The 18,810-nt window shown below is 43.3% G+C and overlaps 1 protein-coding gene across 1 annotated transcript in view; it reads left to right on the top strand.

Annotated features, from left to right (window-relative positions):
- Positions 1–18,810, top strand: part of PRIM1 (DNA primase subunit 1) — a 66,889-nt gene that overhangs the window by 27,474 nt on the left and 20,605 nt on the right. Inside the window, exons 5-8 of the mRNA XM_033939741.1 lie at positions 3,937–4,073; positions 11,261–11,319; positions 17,053–17,162; positions 18,356–18,447. Coding sequence (XP_033795632.1) covers positions 3,937–4,073; positions 11,261–11,319; positions 17,053–17,162; positions 18,356–18,447 — 398 coding nt within the window. The remainder of the gene's footprint in view (positions 1–3,936; positions 4,074–11,260; positions 11,320–17,052; positions 17,163–18,355; positions 18,448–18,810) is intronic.

Genomic DNA, 18,810 nt, shown 5'->3' with positions numbered 1-18,810 from the left:
ATCCCTGGCATTTGTTGCATCCTTTTGATTTAGATTACACTCGCTTATCCCGGGCGCATGGAACATGGTCTCGGATAGATTATGTTTCTGCCATCTGATTTGTTTTTGTATGTTTCTGAGGCAGTAATTGGATCTGCGGCCTGTTCAGATCACTCGTTGATCTGGACAGACTTGAAGTTCCCAGGGGAAAGGACTTTCCGTCGTTCTTGGCGTTTTCCTACGTATTTGGCTTCTGATTCTCACTTTCAAACTTATCTTTATAATAAATGGGAGGAGTTTGAGCGTTTTAATGCTCAACATCGTAATGATCCTTTGCTCTATTGGGAAACATTGAAAGTATTTTTACGAGGAGATATTATTGCCTATTTGGCAGCTAGAAAAAAACAAATTGCACAGGATATTATTATTTTGGAGCGTAAATGTAGGCGTTTTTAAATCGATTTTAATTTCTTCCCCAACGGAACAAAATAAGGAAAATTATTTGTCCTCTTGGGCGGCTCTGAGTGCTTTATTGCATGATAGAGCGAAACAATTTTTTTATTTTCGGGCACATACTTATAAATATGGCAACAAACAAGGTCGTCTTTTGGCTCAAATTTTGCGTTCTTCCCGGAGGACGGGTTTTATTTTGGTTTTGGAGTCTGTGGGAGGTGCTCGTGTGACCTCTACCCCTGATATTGCAGCGATTTTTCAGGATTATTTTAGTAAGTTTTATGCTGAGGAGTCTCTGGATGTTGGTCCACCTTTGGCGGATTATTTGTTGGATGCAAGGTTGCCTCGTCTTCAAGATAGTGATTTGGTTGCATTGAATGGTCCCATCTCGGGTTTGGAAGTACAGAAAGTGATAAAGGCCATGAAGCGTGGTACGGCACCTGGTTTAGATGGATATTCTCCTGATTTTTATAAACTTGTATCTCATTTAGTGCAGGCCCCGTTGGTAGACTATTATGATGCGGGTCTTTCTACGGGAGGATTCCCTCTGCATACCAATCGAGCTTTGATTACATTGCTTCTTAAGCTGGTAAGCCTGCTCATTGCCCTGATTCTTATCGTCCAATTTCCCTTATTAATGTTTATTTAAAAATCTTAGCCCGGCTTTTAGCTACTAGACTGGCCCTCATTTTGCCACGTTATATTTGTCCGGAGCAGGTGGCATTTGTGCGGGGCAGACAGTCTGTTAATGTGCGGAAGGTTTTCTTATCTGTAGCCCATTGTTTGCACATTAACGAACCACTACTTTTAATGGGACTGGATGCGGAAAAGGCTTTTGACCAAGTTAGTTGGTCTTATTTGTTCCGCGTCTTAGATTATATGGGTTTTCAGGGGCAGTTTCGGCAAGCGTTGAGTGCTCTTTATTCTTCCCCCTCGACAGTTCTTTTGGTTAATGGTAGTGTTACTGATTCTTTTTCTATGTGTAGGGGTACTCGACAGGGGTGTCCTCTTTCCCCTTTGTTGTTTTTGTTATATCTTGAATCCTTGTTGAGAACTTTGCAGAGGGATCCAGCCGTGTTGGGTGTCCCGTTTCGATCTGGGCAAGTTAAATCCTTGGCATTTGCTGATGATATTCTTTTGGTATTGACTGATGATCATTCTTCTTTACAACAGGCATTGGGAGTTCGGGGGAAATTTAGTTATTATTCTGGTTATCGTTTAAACGCTCATAAGTCTGAAGTATTAGCGATTCCTTCGTCGGTGAAGCTTGATTGGGAGGGATTGTTCCCACTTAAATGGGCAGATGATAAACTTAAGTATTTGGGACTTTGGCTCTCTGGGGACTTGTCTGCTCTGGCTTCGCTTAATTTGGAGCCGTTACTTCAGGCTACTGAAACCAAGTTGTGTATGTGGCAATTGTTCCCTCTCTCCTTGATGGGTCGTATAGCTTTATATAATATGATTGTAGTACCTCAATGGTTATATTTTTTTCAAATGCTTCCGTTACTGTGCTCGACGACATATCATCTCCGACTTCGTAGGGCTATACAGCGATTCTTGTGGGGGGGCAAACGCGCACGTATTTCCTATGCGACTCTTACCATGCCTCGGGATAAGGGAGGATTGGGATTACTTAATATTCATAATTTGGCTATTGCCTGTCAATTGCGTCATTTAAATGATTGGTATCGTGGGACCTCTTATTTTTCTTTTACTGCTGTGGAGTTGGAACTTCTTGCTCCTTATACTGTCAGTACACTTTTGCATGCTCCGGATCAGTGTTTGCAATTTGTGTTGTCTACTTATCCTGTTTATTTTTCGGTTCATAAGGCTTGGAAATGGACTTGTGCATATCTGAAACTTTCTTCAGTTAGCTCTCCATTATTGACAATTAAGGGAAATCCTCAGTTTCGTCCTGGGATGAAACGTCCTTGTTTGATTCTTGGTCCGGCAAAGACTTAGTTTACTTACACCATATCCTTACTTCAGCGGGCCAGATGCATTCCTACCCAACTTTGGTTCAGAAATATGGGCTTAGGTCTAATGATATTGTTCCGTATTTGCAGTTGTGACATTAATTACGCACGTTACCATCTGTAACTTTAACTAAGGTTGTTTTTGATTCTTTGAAGGAAGCTTATTGTTTGGAGGCCCAATCTATGATTCCTTTGCGATTCCACCATAAATTTTTGTTGGAAGAGGCCCCTGGTTTTGATTTTGTTTCTTTGAGTGAGCGTTGGTCTGTTGATTTGGGGACCTCTATTTCTGTAGAATTGCTTAAGGGAACTTTGAAGTCTTTTAAGCAGTCCTTACTTGAATTGCAATATAAATTGCTTATGCGGGTTTATATTTCATCTGCCAGAGCATATCGTGCTGCTCTTCGTCAGGATTCTTCTTGTCCTAAATGTGGGGGAATGAATGCAACTTTGGGGCATATGTTTTATTTTTGTCCTGCTATTTTGCGTTTTTGGAAGATTCTTCATCATCACATTGCTCAGCTTTGGAACACTCGTTGTTTGCCTCATCCAGAGATGCTCTTCACTACTTCGGCCTTGGCTCATCCTGTTCCGAGAGGCCTACGTCCTTTTTTGAAGTGTGCCTTATTGTTTGGGAAAAAAGCTATTTTAGCTCATTGGCTGGATGTTCATCCTCCTACCTTGGCACAATGGAGATCCTTGATGATTTATCAATTGAGGATGGAACGTTGTGACGTTACTGAGATGGACTCTGTGAAGGGCCATCAATTTCAACTTACTAGGGAGCCTTTTTGGGCCTCTTTGACCGGGTATGCTCGTAGCAATGTATTGAATATTTGACTGCGTAGTTAATTTTAGTATGGTTTGTGACAAGTGCTCTTCTGCTGCTCCATGCCTTTAATTATTATTTTTATTTTTATTTATTTATTTATTATTCTTGGGGGGGGGAGGGTTTTATGGTATCAAAATGTGGTCTCTGTTATATTCTTTGTCTGGTGATTTTTGATTGTGCTTTTGACCAATAAAAAGTTTTTGCAATAAAATTAGGAATTAGAGCAATATTGGACACAGGGAAGGATAGGGACATAGATACAGAAGATGGTGATAGGATAGGGACACAAATGGGATATGCTGGATGGGATAAATAGACAAAAAAGATGAATGCTGGACATAGAGAAAAAATATCAAAAGGTCAGGAGACCGTGGAGAGAGTTAAGAAAAAATACACTAGGACCAAAGCAATGCTTGGACAATAAAGGTAGAAAAGTGGAGTGTTTTTTCTGAATTTATTAAGTGTACGTGAACGTGATATATCAGCTTTGGGAAATGGGCATCCCCTTTCCCTGGTCCCCACTACCTTCAGAGTGATATTGCCCTATAACACCATGAGAGACATGATGCGTTTGCAGACTGTAGGTTTCAGACAGCTGACATTCCTGGACCTCCACTCAAAAACCTTTGATTAGCCCTATCTTAATTTTTTAAAAAGAGTGATCTGCTAGTGCTGACTATACATTTGTGTTTCCAGAGGACTTTGGCTTTCAACATCGCCTATGGGTATATTCAGGAAGAAGAGGGGTGCATTGCTGGGTGTGTGATGAATCAGCTCGGAAGCTGTCCCAAGCAGCTCGCTCTGCAATAGCAGAGTATCTGAGTCTCATAAAGGTAGGTTTTTGTGCAGATTTATTTCATCACAAATTGTCACGTAGCTCTTTTCTAAGAAATGCATTACTTGTATTGTGTAAATAGGAAATATTACTCTTCTGCAGTTTTGTTTTTTTCCTAAGACATGTCATGCTGTGTTTGAGTCAATAGTCCATTGAGCCTAGCATCTTCTGTAATGGACAGTACAGGTCACTAAGAAGTACCCAGCAGATCCAAGGAGTAGATCCATTCCTTGCTACACACTCCCAGGGGATAAGCAGTGGCTTTCCCATGTCTACCTGATTAGTAACATGTTATGAACTTTTCTTCTAGGAACTAGTTTGGACCTTTTTAAGCCCAGCTGTTGTTAGATGCATTATTCCACATCTAGTCAAGTGGGTGATGTCCTCCTGCCAACCGGTAGATAAGAGACAGAGAAAAAAAATTCAGAAATGGTTTCACTCCAATATTTCTGTCTCCAGCAGATAATGCAAATAGGCAGTCTGGTTCAGTAGGATTGATTAGGTTTAGGGCAGCGATTTCCCCCTGCTGGAACAGGATCTTAGATCTTAGGGCAGTAGTCTTATGTGCTGATTCCCCTGAATGAACAGATCTGATAAGCTTACTCCCAGGGCTTTGGCTTCTGGTTGAACAAGCTTATAGAACTTGGTTTGGTTTATTTATTTATATGCCACCCTTATCTAGGGTGGATTACAAACTACATACAAAAATACAACATTACATTTAAAAATACAAAACGGATAAAATACCAAACAATAAAACATCGGTGACCAGCATCTTCCTGTCAGCAATCTCTATTCTTCCTTATAAACTAAAACTAAACTAAACCTTAAGTTTGTATACTGCATCATCTCCACAAAAGTAGAGCTCGACACGGTTTACAGGAATTAATATAGAAAGGAACTCCAGTGGAAAGAGGAAAGGCTTAGTAAAAAGAAAGAAAGAAGGACTTAGTATAATGGAGAGGGAGGGAGTAGTTACATTTTAGAGAAAAGCCAAGTTTTCAAATGTTTTCGGAAGTGTTGGAGGGAGGTCCTTATTCATTGAATCTCACATCCTGTATTTCATTAGGCAAAAGAGGTGCCGTTTAAGCAATCTCTTTTAAAATTTTGTATATTTTGTTGTTGACGAATATACCCAGGGAGGTTATTCCATTACCTAGGCCCAATACAGTGGAATACATCCCTGGATGATGTAAGCCTCGGCTCTCTTACAGATGGAATATGTAATCTATGGAATATGCAAATCTAATTGTTCTGCAGACCGAAGCGAATGAGACGGAGTCTGTGGCAGAATACTCTGGACCTTCTGCTGCTTCTGATAGTGCAGGTACCAGTGAGTGTGCTCCCAGGCATCAGGTTTAGGTAAATAAAGCTCCCAGGATTTGGTTGTCAGCTGCCTCTGCAGAGCAGGTGCTAGTATCTATGTTCTTGGAGCTTCAGCTTTTTGTTTCAGGGTTTGGCTTTTGGCTCTCCTTGTTGGAGCAGGGACTGGTGAGTGAGTGAGTGTGTTGCTAGGGTTCCAGCCTTTGAGCTGGATCCCAAGGTTCAGCTTCAGGTTCATCTGCTCAATAGGACAGTTGCTAACAACACTGGCCAACACTTATTTTGGTGCCTCAAATGTTAGACCTGTTTCTGGATATATTTGACCTGCTGATTCCAAAATGGCACCAATTTTCTCCTATCAGCTTAGATGGCAACTTTAGTAGTTGGAACCTAGGATAACACCAGGTGGATTTTAGTCTATGGACCAGAAATATAAAAGATGAGACAAGTTAGTTTAATCATGTATTTTTAATGAGAATAACCATTGGGCAGAATGGATAAGAACATAAGAATTGCCGCTGCTGGGTCAGACCAAATGGTCCATCCTGCCCAGCAGTCCGCTTACGCGGCGGCCCCAAGGTCAAGACCAGTGCTCCAAATGAATCCAGTGTAACCAGTTTAGCATGAACTTGTCCAACTTTGTTTTGAAACCCTGGAGGGTGTTTTCCCCTATAACAGACTCCGGAAGAATGTTCCAGTTTTCTACCACTCCGCGCCACAACTCTACAATGGATCCAATTCACGCTCACAGAGGGCACATTCCCTGACAACCTCAGCGAAATCGTCATCACCCCAATCCAAAAAGATCCAAAGGCACCACAAAACCTCCCAGCTAACTATAGACCTATAGCCTCAATTCCGCTATATGTCAAAATTATAGAAGGCCTAGTAGCCAAACTCCTCACCAATTACATAGAGGACCACAACCTACTCCACCCCATGCAATCAGGATTCAGAACAAACTTCAGCACAGAGACATTACTAGGCTCCCTCATGGATACCGTCAGACAACAACTTAGTACAGGAAAAAAAATGCTACTCATACAACTGGACCTATCGGCGGCATTCGACCTAGTAGACCACAACATCCTTCTACAGATCTTAGATGCAATAGGCATCTCAGATAAAGTATACACCTGGTTCGAAGGATTCCTAAAACTCAGAACCTACAGTGTAAAATCAAACAAAGAAAAATCAGAATCCTGGTCAAACCCCTGCGGCGTACCACAAGGATCTCCACTATCCCCCACCCTCTTCAATCTATACACTGCCTCTCTAGGAACTCATCTGGATAATATAGGCATAACATCCTATAGCTATGCGGATGACATCACCATCCTCATCCCATACGATCACTCCAAACCAACCATGACAGACGAACTTCATCAAACACTGGAAGCAGTCACAACCTGGATGGAAAATCACAAACTTAAACTCAACCAAGACAAAACCAAATTCATCCTCCTAGAAAACGACAAGATCCAAACCACAACCATACTAGACATAAACGCAACCAAATATCCCATCCAAACAACCATAAAACTACTAGGCATGACCATAGACAGATGCTGCACAATGCAACCGCAAATAAACAAAACAACTCAAAAATCATTCGCAATCATGAGAAACCTGAGACAAGTCCGAAAATTCTTTGAAAGTACACAATTCCTACTTATAGTACAATCCCTGATACTAGGCATATTGGACTACTGTAACATACTTTTCCTCCCATGTCCAGCAAATACGATAAGACAACTCCAAACAATCCAAAATACAGCCTTAAGACTCGCCTATTCACTGAGAAAACACGACCACATCACTGAGGCCTTCACCAACTCACACTGGCTCCCAATCCATGAAAGAATCCAATTCAAATTCTACTGCATATTATATAAAACCCTACACGGAGACAGCCCATCATACCTGAACAATCGCCTCATCCAAGCAACCAACACCAGACACAGAAAAACGCACTCCCCATTCATACCCCCCCCATCCAAAGAAGTAAAAAGAACAAAACAATATGACGGCCTCCTAGCCACACAGGCTGCAAGACTAGACAACCAGATATCCAACCTTCTGATGACAACCCCAGACTATAAGACGTTCAGAAAAGAAATAAAAACCACACTTTTCAAGAAATTCCTAAAACAGCAATAACAACACGACCTCTAAAAGCCCTCAAGATCTACACCTTACCTATCTAACTATTCATTATAATCCATGCAATTCTGTAATTCTGTAATTCTGTAATTCTCTAACTCTGTAATTCTGTAATTCTTTAATTCATTGTAATCCTGTCCTTAAACTAACCTTTTGTAATCCGCCTTGAACCGCAAGGTAATGGCGGAATAGAAATCCCGAATGTAATGTAATGTAATGTAATGAAGAAGAATTTCTTTACGTTTGTACGGAATCTATCCCCTTTCAACTTTAGAGCGTGTCCTCTCGTTCTCCTTACCTTGGAGAAGGTGAACAGTCTGTCTTTCTCTACTAAGTCTATTCCCTTCAGTATTTTGAATGTTTCGATGGACTGTTCAGGTCTTTATCTGCTGTCATTTACTATGCTACTATGTTACCACACATTTACTATGCTACTATGTTACCCATTAAAAAATCATGATATTTTAATGTAGTGTTTAAATTAATATCTTTAAAGCATGAAGGAAACGTGAAAATCTACTTATTTCATACCATAAGCACAAGTTTGATACAAACTTTCAAGTCATTCAACACACAAGAAGCTCCTTTTGCAAGACTTCTGAGAGTGGGATCTGCCAAGACAATCTCACATAAGATCCCAACAGTAGTCTGCCATCATGTGTGCATCCCATCTTCCTTGGTATCTGACTTCCATTGTTTTTTTTGTCTTGGTGAAATCTTTCACCTTGCTCTTCACTTAAGTCATCAAGGTTCTCTGGAAAGCGATCTAAGTGACTGTGCAGATAATGAATTTTAACATTCATATTACAGCCAAGCCTATTGAAAGAGCATATCCTCTACTAATTGTGTGTAGTTGTCTGCCTTCTTGTTGCCAAGAACGTTTTTCACAACAAGAACAAATGAAGACCAGGCAATTCAATTTCATTCATTGATGCTGTGAAATGTGAGTCATTTCTAAGTTGTCTGATCTGTGGACCATTGAAAATTCCTGCCCTCAGTTTTTCCACGGTATGCGCTATGTATTCAATGCACGAACCTTCTTTACAAATTGTTTCATCAGGCTTAGCTATATGTAGTGGTGGCAGTATGATTCTATCTTGTGCTACCTAGATCCCACATGCCACATGCCAATCCCATCCCGCCCACCCCCGATGTCACCAGCCAAACTCCCCCCATAAAAGGGACGAGCCAACGGCAGAGAGTCCACAGTGCAAGGCCAGCCGAAGGGAGACTGTAGGAGCTGTGCCTAGTCCTGAGCACATGGCAGAACAGTGAGCGGAGCAGGGAACAGATTCCCTGGGATCTCTTGTGACACCAGAAAATATTTCTTCACCGAAAGGGTGGTTGATTGCTGGAATAATCTTCCACAACAGGTAATTGAGGCAAGCAGCGTGCCAGATTTTAGAAAAGATGGGATTGGCATGTGGGATCTCTTCATGGAGGTAGTTAGGGGGTGGGCCATTAGTGTGGGCAGACTAGATGGGCCGTGGCCCTTTTCTGCCGTCATGTTCTATGTTACCTAAGGTTCATTGATTACATTTTGTCCTCCAACCACTGTATATTCTCTCGGAGGCCAATCTTTTTTTTGCCCAATGTTCATGTTTGACTCTACTATCCCAAAGGCATAAATTCAACCATATCTAAGAAACTAGAGCTGATGGTGGTCTGTCAATGCAATTTTCTGAATCAGCGCCCCAAGAATAGGTTTTTTAAAAACAAACAAACCCAAGGCACTAAGAAAATTTTTTTGTTTGTTTGTCTGTGTAATAAGTGTGCTCTCAGGCTTCAGCTTCAGGTGCTGGTAAGTGTTCTTTCAGGGTTTCTAATACAACAGACACTCTATTCCTGAATACTCGGGTAGTCAACCTCTTCTTGCAAAAACTCTTATAGGGCGCTTCATTTGTATTCTTTTGCATCCCTCTGGGCTGTCCTTCAAGTCCTCAGTTGTCTTTCTACAAACGAGACAATAGGAGCTTATCTTTCGTGTTCATGTTTCTTTTAATTTAAACTGTCTTTTTTTTTTGCTACAGTTTGCGAGGCTTTTTGGTGCTGCAGAGGATCTTCTTTGTGGGACAACTCTGGCTGTGGGAGAGCGCAGACTCTGAGGTCAAGAGTCTGCTTCCAAGGGGCAGACTGCTTGGCAGTGCACTCACTTGGACAGCCTGCATGGACATATCAAGGACTTGAGATAGCTGTTCAAAGAAATCCCCCTGGGCTAAATTAGGTGCATAGATATTCAGTAAAGTGTATGTCTGGTGATAAAGCTGCAACTGAACTAAAAGATAGTGTCCCTCCCTATCTGCCACCGTATTATGAACTTGCCAGGGAAGACGTTTGGACCACAAAATACCCACCCCCTTGGTCTTCGCATGGAACTTATTAGAGGCCAAAATCGCTGGCAAATAATGCCTGTGAAAGAGTTACCCACTCGTGCCTGAAAAGAAAATCGGTTTCTTGTACAAAAAGAACATCAGCTTTCATCCGGCTCGCTTCTTTCCTGGGAGGTCTCTCCAAGTACCGCTCCGGACATCCTGTATTTGTGCTTGAGATTTTTGTTACCTATATACCCATGTTCTCCTTATTATTTTTCCTATTTAGAAGTTATTCATTGCTTTGGTATGAACTGAGGGAGAAGGGCACTACCCAGTGAGATAAGAATGTAGAGCTGAAGAATCTGATGCCTTCTGTAAGTTTCCCGCAATTAGGTGGATAAAACCTATAGTCCCAGACTACTGGAAAGTTTATCAATGCAAGACCCTAATCTTCCCTTTTGTGCTGTGCATAGCTCGGAATTCTTGTTGGGAAATCTGGAAACCATCAACTGAGGACAAAAATTCGTTGTTTTTTTTTAATTCTTTATTCATTTTTCCATCTTACAACAAGTGCACAATACTACATCATATTAACTTTTACATATCACTTGATATTCATACAATTATGATTTTACATACATGAATTTATTTCCCCCCCATCCACACTTCCCACAAGTAATTTAATTCAAAATATCATTTATATATTATATTTCAATCTATTAATCAGACCTTTAAAAGAAATATTTACCCTCCCCCCCCCTACATGTAATTGTAAATTAATACAAAATTCTAATAATTTAGCAGGCCAAGCTATTTCTGCCACCAGCCTATAATTTTCCACTTTTGTCAAATCTAATCCCATAACTTTTGGTATAGGAGTCAATGCAATGGATGATGATGTTTTAGGATATATACCATTTCTCAATGCTGTATTGACAAAATCAGTCAGAGAGAGGAAGAGAGTGCTAACCAGATCAGAAAGGGAGTGGGATGGCAGGAAGAGATTCTTAGCCAGTGAAGAGAAGGAGAGAGATGCTACACAGTGGGGGCCAGGGTGCAAGTGAGATGCTACATCATGGGGGTAAGGGAGGGGATTCTGGGTGTAAGAGAGAGAGGTGGGATTTAGAGGGTGACAGAAATGCAGTTGAAGTGAGAAAGGGAACAGAGGAGGCTGAATCCTGAGAGAGGAAAAAGCAGGAAGGAATTTCAGGCCTTGGTGTGGGGAAATTGTGTGCAAAACATTACAAATAAATTGTGCAGAATTTTCAGAAATTTTGTGCAGTGGTATGTTAAACAGAGATCTTAATCATCGCTTTCGTCTGCTGTCCTGGATAATGGCAGACCTCTTGTTTTGTCTTCTGTGAAATCTGCAATTGATTCTTTTCAGGGTGGAGAGGAGACCATTAAGAAGGTACAACTTCCAGACCCCATCCACCCATTTGTCAGGTCAGTCATGAAGATCTATCATTCGGATTGCAATAATGGGGTTTGTAAGAGTTATGCTGGAAAGAAAAATCTGTGTGCATCAGCCTCTGAAAGAAGGGATAAATAGTCTGCAACATTAATAAAACAGTTCTAGACCACTGTTCTTCAACTGCCGGTCCGCAAAATTTCTGCCGGTCTGCGCAGGGCCGGCAAGATTAGGGTGGCCATAGATCCCGTTTTCAGACCTCCGGTCCCGTTGTCCCCACACACAGCTGTGCTCGGGGACAATGGAACAGGCAATCATTTCCTGTCCCTACCTGTCGCATAAGCAAAAAAAAGCCTCCCTCCTTCCTTTCCCCGGGTCGGCTGCTATCTTACCGCCCTGCTGCTGCTGCTGCTGCTGCTGCAGCCGACAGAAAGTCTTCTTTCCGACGTCAATTCTGACGGGGAGGATGTTCTGGGCCAACCAATCGCTGCCTGGCTGGCCCAGAATGTCCTCTCGGATGTCAGAATTGACATCGGAAAGAAGACTTCATGTGGGCTTTAGCAGTAGCAGGGAAAGGAAGGAGGGATGCTTTTTTTTTTAATGCGCGGCGGGGAGGGAGGTAGGCAGGCAAGCAGGCTGGCTTTGGCCAGGGAGGGAAGGAGAGAGGTAGACAGGCAGGCAGGCTGGCTTCGGGGATGGGGGTGGGACAAAGTGTGGAAGGCAGTGAGAGGGACATAGGAAGGAGGCACTAAAGACATGGGAAGGATGCACTGTGGGCACTAAAGACATGGAAAGGCGGCACTGAGGGCACTAAGGTCATGGGAAGGAGGCACTGGGGGCACTAAAGACAGGAAGGGGCATTAAGGACATGGGAAGGAAGCACTGGGGGCACTAAAGATATGGGAAGGAAGCACTGGGGGCACTAAAGACATGGGAAGGAGGCACTGGGGGCACTAAGGACATGGGAAGGAGGCACTAAGGACATAGGAAGGAGGCACTGGGGCAGTAAAGACATGGGAAGGAGGTACTGGGGGCACTAAGGACATGGGAAGGAGGAACTGGGGCACTAAGGACATGGGAAGGAGATACTGGGGGCACTAAAGACATAGGAAGGGGCACTAAGGACATGGGAAGGAGGCACTGGGGGCATTAAAGACATGGAAAGGAGGTACTGGGGGCACTAAAGACATAGGAAGGGGCACTAAGGACATGGGAAGGAGGCACTGGGGGCACTAAAGACATGGGAAAGAAGCACTGGGGGCACTAAAGACATGGGAAAGAAGCACTGGGGGCACTAAAGACAGGAAGGGGCACTAAGGACATGGGAAGGAGGCACTGGGGGCACTAAAGACATAGGAAGGGGCACTAAGGACATGGGAAGGAGGCACTGGGGGCACTAAAGACAGGAAGGGGCACTAAGGACATGGGAAGGAGGCACTGGGGGCACTAAAGACAGGAAGGGGCACTAAGGACATGGGAAGGAGGCACTGGGGGCACTAAAGACAGGAAAGGGCACTAAGGACATGGGAAGGAGGTACTGGTGGCTCTAAGGACATAGGAAGGGGCAATAAGGACATAGGAAGGGGCACTAAGGACATGGGAAGGAGGCACTAGGGGCACTAAAGACGTGGGAAGGAGGTACTGGGGACACTAAGGTCATGGGAAGGAGTTACTGGGGGCACTAAAAACATAGGAAGGGGCACTAAGGACATGGGAAGGAGGCACTGGGGGACACTAAAGACATGGAAAGGAAGCAGTGGAGGCACTAAGGACATGGGAAGGAGGCTCTGGGGGCACTAAAGACAGGAAGGGGCACTAAGGACATGGGAAGGAGGCACTGGGAGCATTAAAGACAGGAAGGGGCACTAAGGACAAGGAAAGAAGGCACTGGGGCACTAAAGACATGGGAAGGAGGCACTAGGGGCACTAAAGACATGGGAAGGAGGCACTGGGCATTAAAGACATAGTAAGGGGCACTTAGGACATGGGAAGGAGGCACTGGGGGCACTAAAGATAGGAAGGGGCACTAAGGACATGGGAAGGAGGCATTGGGGGCACTAAAGACAGGAAGGGGCACTAAGGACATGGGAAGGAAACACTGGGGGCACTAAAGACAGGAAGGGGCACTAAGGACATGGGAAGGAGGCACTGGGAGCATTAAAGACAGGAAGGGGCACTAAGGACATGGAAAGAAGGCACTGGGGCACTAAAGACATGGGAAGAAGGCACTAGGGGCACTAAAAACATGAGAAGGAAGCACTGGGGGCACTTAGGACATGGGAAGGAGGTACTGGGGGCACTAAAGACATAGGAAGGGGCACTAAGGACATGGGAAGGAGGCACTGGGGGCACTAAAGACATGGGAAGGAGGCACTGGGGGCACTAAAGACATGGGAAGGAAGCACTGGGGGCACTAAGGACATGGGAAGGAGGTACTGGGGGCACTAAAGACATGGGAAGGAAGCACTGGGGCACTAAGGACATGGGTAGGAAGCACTGGGGGCACTAAGGACTTGGGAAGGAAGCACTGGGGGCACTAACGACATGGGAAGGAAGCACTGGGGGCACTAAAGACAGGAAGGGGCACTAAGAACATGGGAAGGAGACACTGGGGGCACTAAAGACATGGGAAGGAGGCACTGGGGGCACTAAGGACATAGGAAGGAAAGAGGGAGGGAATAGAAAGGGACAGTTGTTGGGCCTGAGGGCAGAAAGAAAGAAATTAAAGAAAGGATACACAGACAGAAGGAAACGCAATCAGAGACTCATGAAATCACCAGACAGCAAAGGTAATAAAAATTTTATTTTCAATTTAGTGATCAAAACGTGTCAGTTTTGAGAATTTATATCTGCTGTCTATATTTTGCACTATATTTGTCTATTTTTCTATAGTTACTGAGGTGACCGAGCTCGCGGAGATGGGGAGAAAACAGGGTTTTTAAATTTTAGTCTTAGTAGTTTGCCGGTCCACAAAATAATTTTATTTCTGCTGGTCCATGGGTGTAAAAAGGTTGAAAAACACTGATCTAGACAATCACTCATGACCAACTTTTCTGCAAAGCTGTGCTTATACCAAGAAAAGTGGAACTGGAATTGGGCTGGAGGAGCAGAAGTGTATTTCTTCCATTCTGGTGCACCTACTGCAGTAAATAGTTTTTAATGAAAATGTTAATTCTCTACAGTCATCGGACATCTTACAGCAGGGGTCTCAAAGTCCCTTCTCGAGGGCCGCAATCCAGTTGGGTTTTCAGGATTTCCCCAATGAATATGCATGAGATTGATGTGCATGCACCGCTTTCAATGCATATTCATTGGGGAAATCCTGAAAACCTGACTGGATTGCGGCCCTCAAGGAGGGACTTTGAGATCCCTGTCTTACAGGTAGTATTTAGAGGTGGTCTGAATCTCTTGACTTCTTCCTTAGCTTCAACATTTAAAAATAAAAAATCCTTCCCAAGCTGTTGCTAATTCATGAAAGCATTACCTTATAGATATTCAAAAAACCTGATCCTTTTCTGGCTCATGAATTCAGGAGGTGGTGGATGTAGTCCCTCTTGAGAGGATACCTAATCTGAGCAGCGTACTTCAACTGCTGAGCTTTATTTCACTGCTATCACAAGAATGTCATGTGTTGTGGTCCGATGTTAGAGTTGTTTAGAACCAAGTTCTGCATGAGTGATGCTGGTGTATAATTCTTTATTGATTTTCAAATTTTGACAGTGCAATACAACTATATTAAACATGAGCATTATACATAACGCACTTAAAATACACAAAATTAATACATTACCAATCCTTTTCTCCCTCCCTTCCTCACATAACTATTACACTGCATATGCATATATTATTGCAATATTATAGATAAATACCTTTAGCAATCCCAAATACCTTCCCCTCCCCTCACCCCCCCTGAATGTGTAAGGAATCTGTAAAAAGGGAGATACCTGACATTCATTGCAATTCAACATATGCAGTCAATGGGCTCCACACCTTATTGCAGGGGTGCCCAATACGTCGATCGCGATCGACCGGTAGCTCAGGAAGGCAACATGAGTCGGTCACAGTGCCCATCCTGGGCTCCGTGATAGACTCGTGTTGCCGTCCTGATCTACCGGGCCGATTAGCCTTCCTTTCCAGTGTTCTCCCTAGGGCCTTTTAGGTGGGCGGTCCGCCCAGCTGTCATCTGCTGCCGCCGCTGCTGAACATTAAAAAACCCCAAAAAAGCCCAGCTTGGAGATTTCAGCCCGTAGCGAACTTATGCTATGGGCTCTAACGTGTGCGTGCCAGCTTCCCTTCTCTTCCTTCCGAAACCGGAAGTTATGTCCGGGGGGGGGGAGAAGGGAAGCCGGCACGCACATGTTGAGGGTCCTGAAGCAAGCGTTTGCTACGGGCTAAGGCGGGAGACAGGTTAGTGAAGCATTTGCTCTTCTTGCTGCCGGGTCCTGCCTACTTTCTGTTTCCGCGAAGGCAGGACCCAGCAGCATTTCTCCCAATAGATCGATTGCGATCTTGGGCCGATCAGCTTTCCTCTCCCCAACGGCAGAATTGACGTCGGGGAGAGGAATGCTGGTCGGCCGAAGCAGGGAGAGCTTGGGGTTGTGTCTGCTTTCGGGCCCGTTATTGGTGGCGGTTTGGGTCCTGGTCCCCGATGGCAGTGGCAGTGGCTTGGGGGAGGGCAGGGAGAAAGAAAGAAAAAGGGCAGGCAAGGAGACAGAAGGAAAGAAGAGAAACAGAAAAAAAAGAAAGGGAGGCAGAGAGAAAGAAAGGGCAGGGAGAGAGGAAGGAAAAGTTGGGGGAGGGAATGAGGTCTGGAGGAGAGGAAGCATACAGTCTAAAAGAAGGGAAGAAAGATTGGATGCACAGTCAGAAGAAGAAAGTACAACCAGAGACTCATGAAATCACCAGACAAGGTAGGAAAAATGATTTTATTTTAAATTTAGTGATCAAAATGTGTCTGAATTTATATCTTATGTCTATATTTTACACTAAGGTCCCCTTTTACTAAACTGCAATAGAGGTTTTTAGCGCAGGGAGCCTATGAGTGTCGAGAGCAGCACTGGGCATTCAGCGCAGCTCCCTGCTCTAAAAACTATCGTGGTTTAGTAAAAAGGGAGGGGGGTATATTTGTCTATTTTTGTATGGTTGTTACTGAGGTGATAGTGCATAGAGTCATCTGCTTTGACCTCTTTGAAAAACCCTGGAATAGGAATGATAATTAACATTTTCTATATGTACAGTGTGCTTTGTGTTTTTTTTAAATTTTATTGTTGGTAGATCATTTTGACTTGGTAATTTTAAAAGTAGCTCGCAAGCCCAAAAAGTGTGGGCACCCCTGCCTTATTGAATATCATACTAGACCCCAAACACTCCGCATTCATTCTCTCATATTTATACATGGAACAAATATTTGCCCACCAAAATGTGTAATTCATTCTGTCGTAACTCTTCCAGTTACGTATAATCGTCTGGATGGCTATTCCGGTCATAATCAAGAAGAGCCGGCTTTTATATCTATCTAAAGAAGGCTTAATATGCAATATTGTACCACAAATTATGGCTTCATAGGTTAACGGGATTGATGACTTAAGAATAATATTTATTTTTTCTGGTATATATTTCTTATTTAGCCACTCCTGGTAGGAAGCTTATTCCCAGCTGTTTTCAAATAAGCCTAGTGATGGGTCATTGACTTCTTAGGAGCAGACCCATGTTGGTGTGCATGGGTAGGTTTTCCTCAAGGTACTGATATTTATTCTGTCCTTCTACAGAAAGTCACTTAAAATCGTGGAGGAGTACTTTGAAGAGTATGCTCTGAGGGGTCAAGATATCCTGGGAAGTAAAGAAATCTGGGATAAAGTTTTGGCCCTTCTCCCAGATGATATCCTTTTAATTGATGTGCATTTGGCTGGGGCAGTTGCTGAACTTGCCAGTGGCAATATGTAGCTATGAGGTTGAAGACTACATTTCAAAATATTGTACTAAAAAGAATAGTGCTAGTCTAAGAATTGTGCTAAAGACCAGTGTGTCTGTTAGCACACACTTCTGCTAAGAGTAAGACCTGAAGTTGATTTTTTTTCTTCAAAGTCCATAGGTTGGAAATGCTATTAATACTTACAGGACTTATAGAGAAGGAGAGAGAGACATTTGTGCTTAGTGACACCTAATGATCATCTAAGAGTCAGTGGTACCAAAAGAAGCTCCAGAAAGAATGAAATCCCCCTTAGAAGACATTGCTACAATAGTGGAGGAATATCTTAATGGTTATAGTAGCAGATTGAAACCCAGGGAATCAACAGTTCAAACTCTATTGCTACTCCTTAGGCAAGTCACTTCATTCTCTATTGCCTCAGGCACAAACTTTGTAAGTCTTTTGGGGACAGGAAATATCTTGTTAACTTGCCTTGAGCTACTACTGAAAAGACATGAGCTAACTCCAAATCCAGTACACTATTTGACTTGTGTATGGAATAGATGTGATGATAACTCTTGAGATAAGTTTCAAGTTTATTACATTTGATATACCACCTAAATTAATCCTAAGTGGTTTACATAAAAAGAAAAACCTTTGTACAAAGCTAGATAGGAACGTGTAAGACAATGTATTGCAAACTGTGTGCCTCCTGAGATTTCAGGTGTGCCACGACACACAGGCGAGGAGGAGGAGAGTCATCCATGCCGGCTGACTGCCTACAGGACATGCCTCTCGCAGCGAGAAGCATGTCCTGTAGGCAGTCAGCTAGCGCGGATGACTCTCCTCCTTTCCCCCGTACCTCCCCTCCTCCCGAATCGCTCCACCAAAGCAGGCTGCCATTTGGGCCTCCACGCATGCGCGGATGTAGATGCAATGATGTCACTCGTGCGTGACATCATCGCATTGACCTTGCACTTCTGGGTGCCTTCCGGCTTGGTGTACTGGGTTTAGTGTACTGCCAGCTGGAAAGTTTGTGAGACACTGGTGTAAGAAATTGATTTCTTATCATGTCTTATTAATGGGAGAGGAAAAATAAGGGAAATTGCCAAGTACATTGTGTTCCCCCCCATTCTAACATTTGAGACCTTAACACAAGACACTAGTTTGTGAAACTCTTCAGAGGGATTTCCAAAAGGGGCATAATTCCACTCAGCGTTGGGAACAGCTGAAGAAAGCAGTGAAGGCTCACCGGGTGAGTGATAATGAACTTTTCATGAACACACTGGATTTAAGAGTGATTTTGCTGATAGTCGCTATATAAATGAGACTTCCCAATATAAATGTGATTTTGTTTACCACAGTGGCACTTTTTCTGTATAGAGACTGATTTAAGTTCAAGTTTTAAGTTTATTTATAATTTGATATATACCGACCATCATTACACCTCCCCATTATTATTGATATGCAGCCTTCCTAGCACAAATGATGATTTGATCAAAGACAGATAAGAATCTAATTGTGTTACAAAGGAATGCCTCCTGAGTGCCATTCTAATGGATTGTTCAGCATGACAATCGGATTAAATGTAAATGGACCCAGTGGCCGCTCTCGCTTC

This window comes from Geotrypetes seraphini, chromosome 3, assembly GCF_902459505.1.
Source record: "Geotrypetes seraphini chromosome 3, aGeoSer1.1, whole genome shotgun sequence".
Lineage (NCBI taxonomy): Eukaryota > Metazoa > Chordata > Amphibia > Gymnophiona > Dermophiidae > Geotrypetes > Geotrypetes seraphini.
This window is presented reverse-complemented; position numbering and strand designations above follow the sequence as displayed.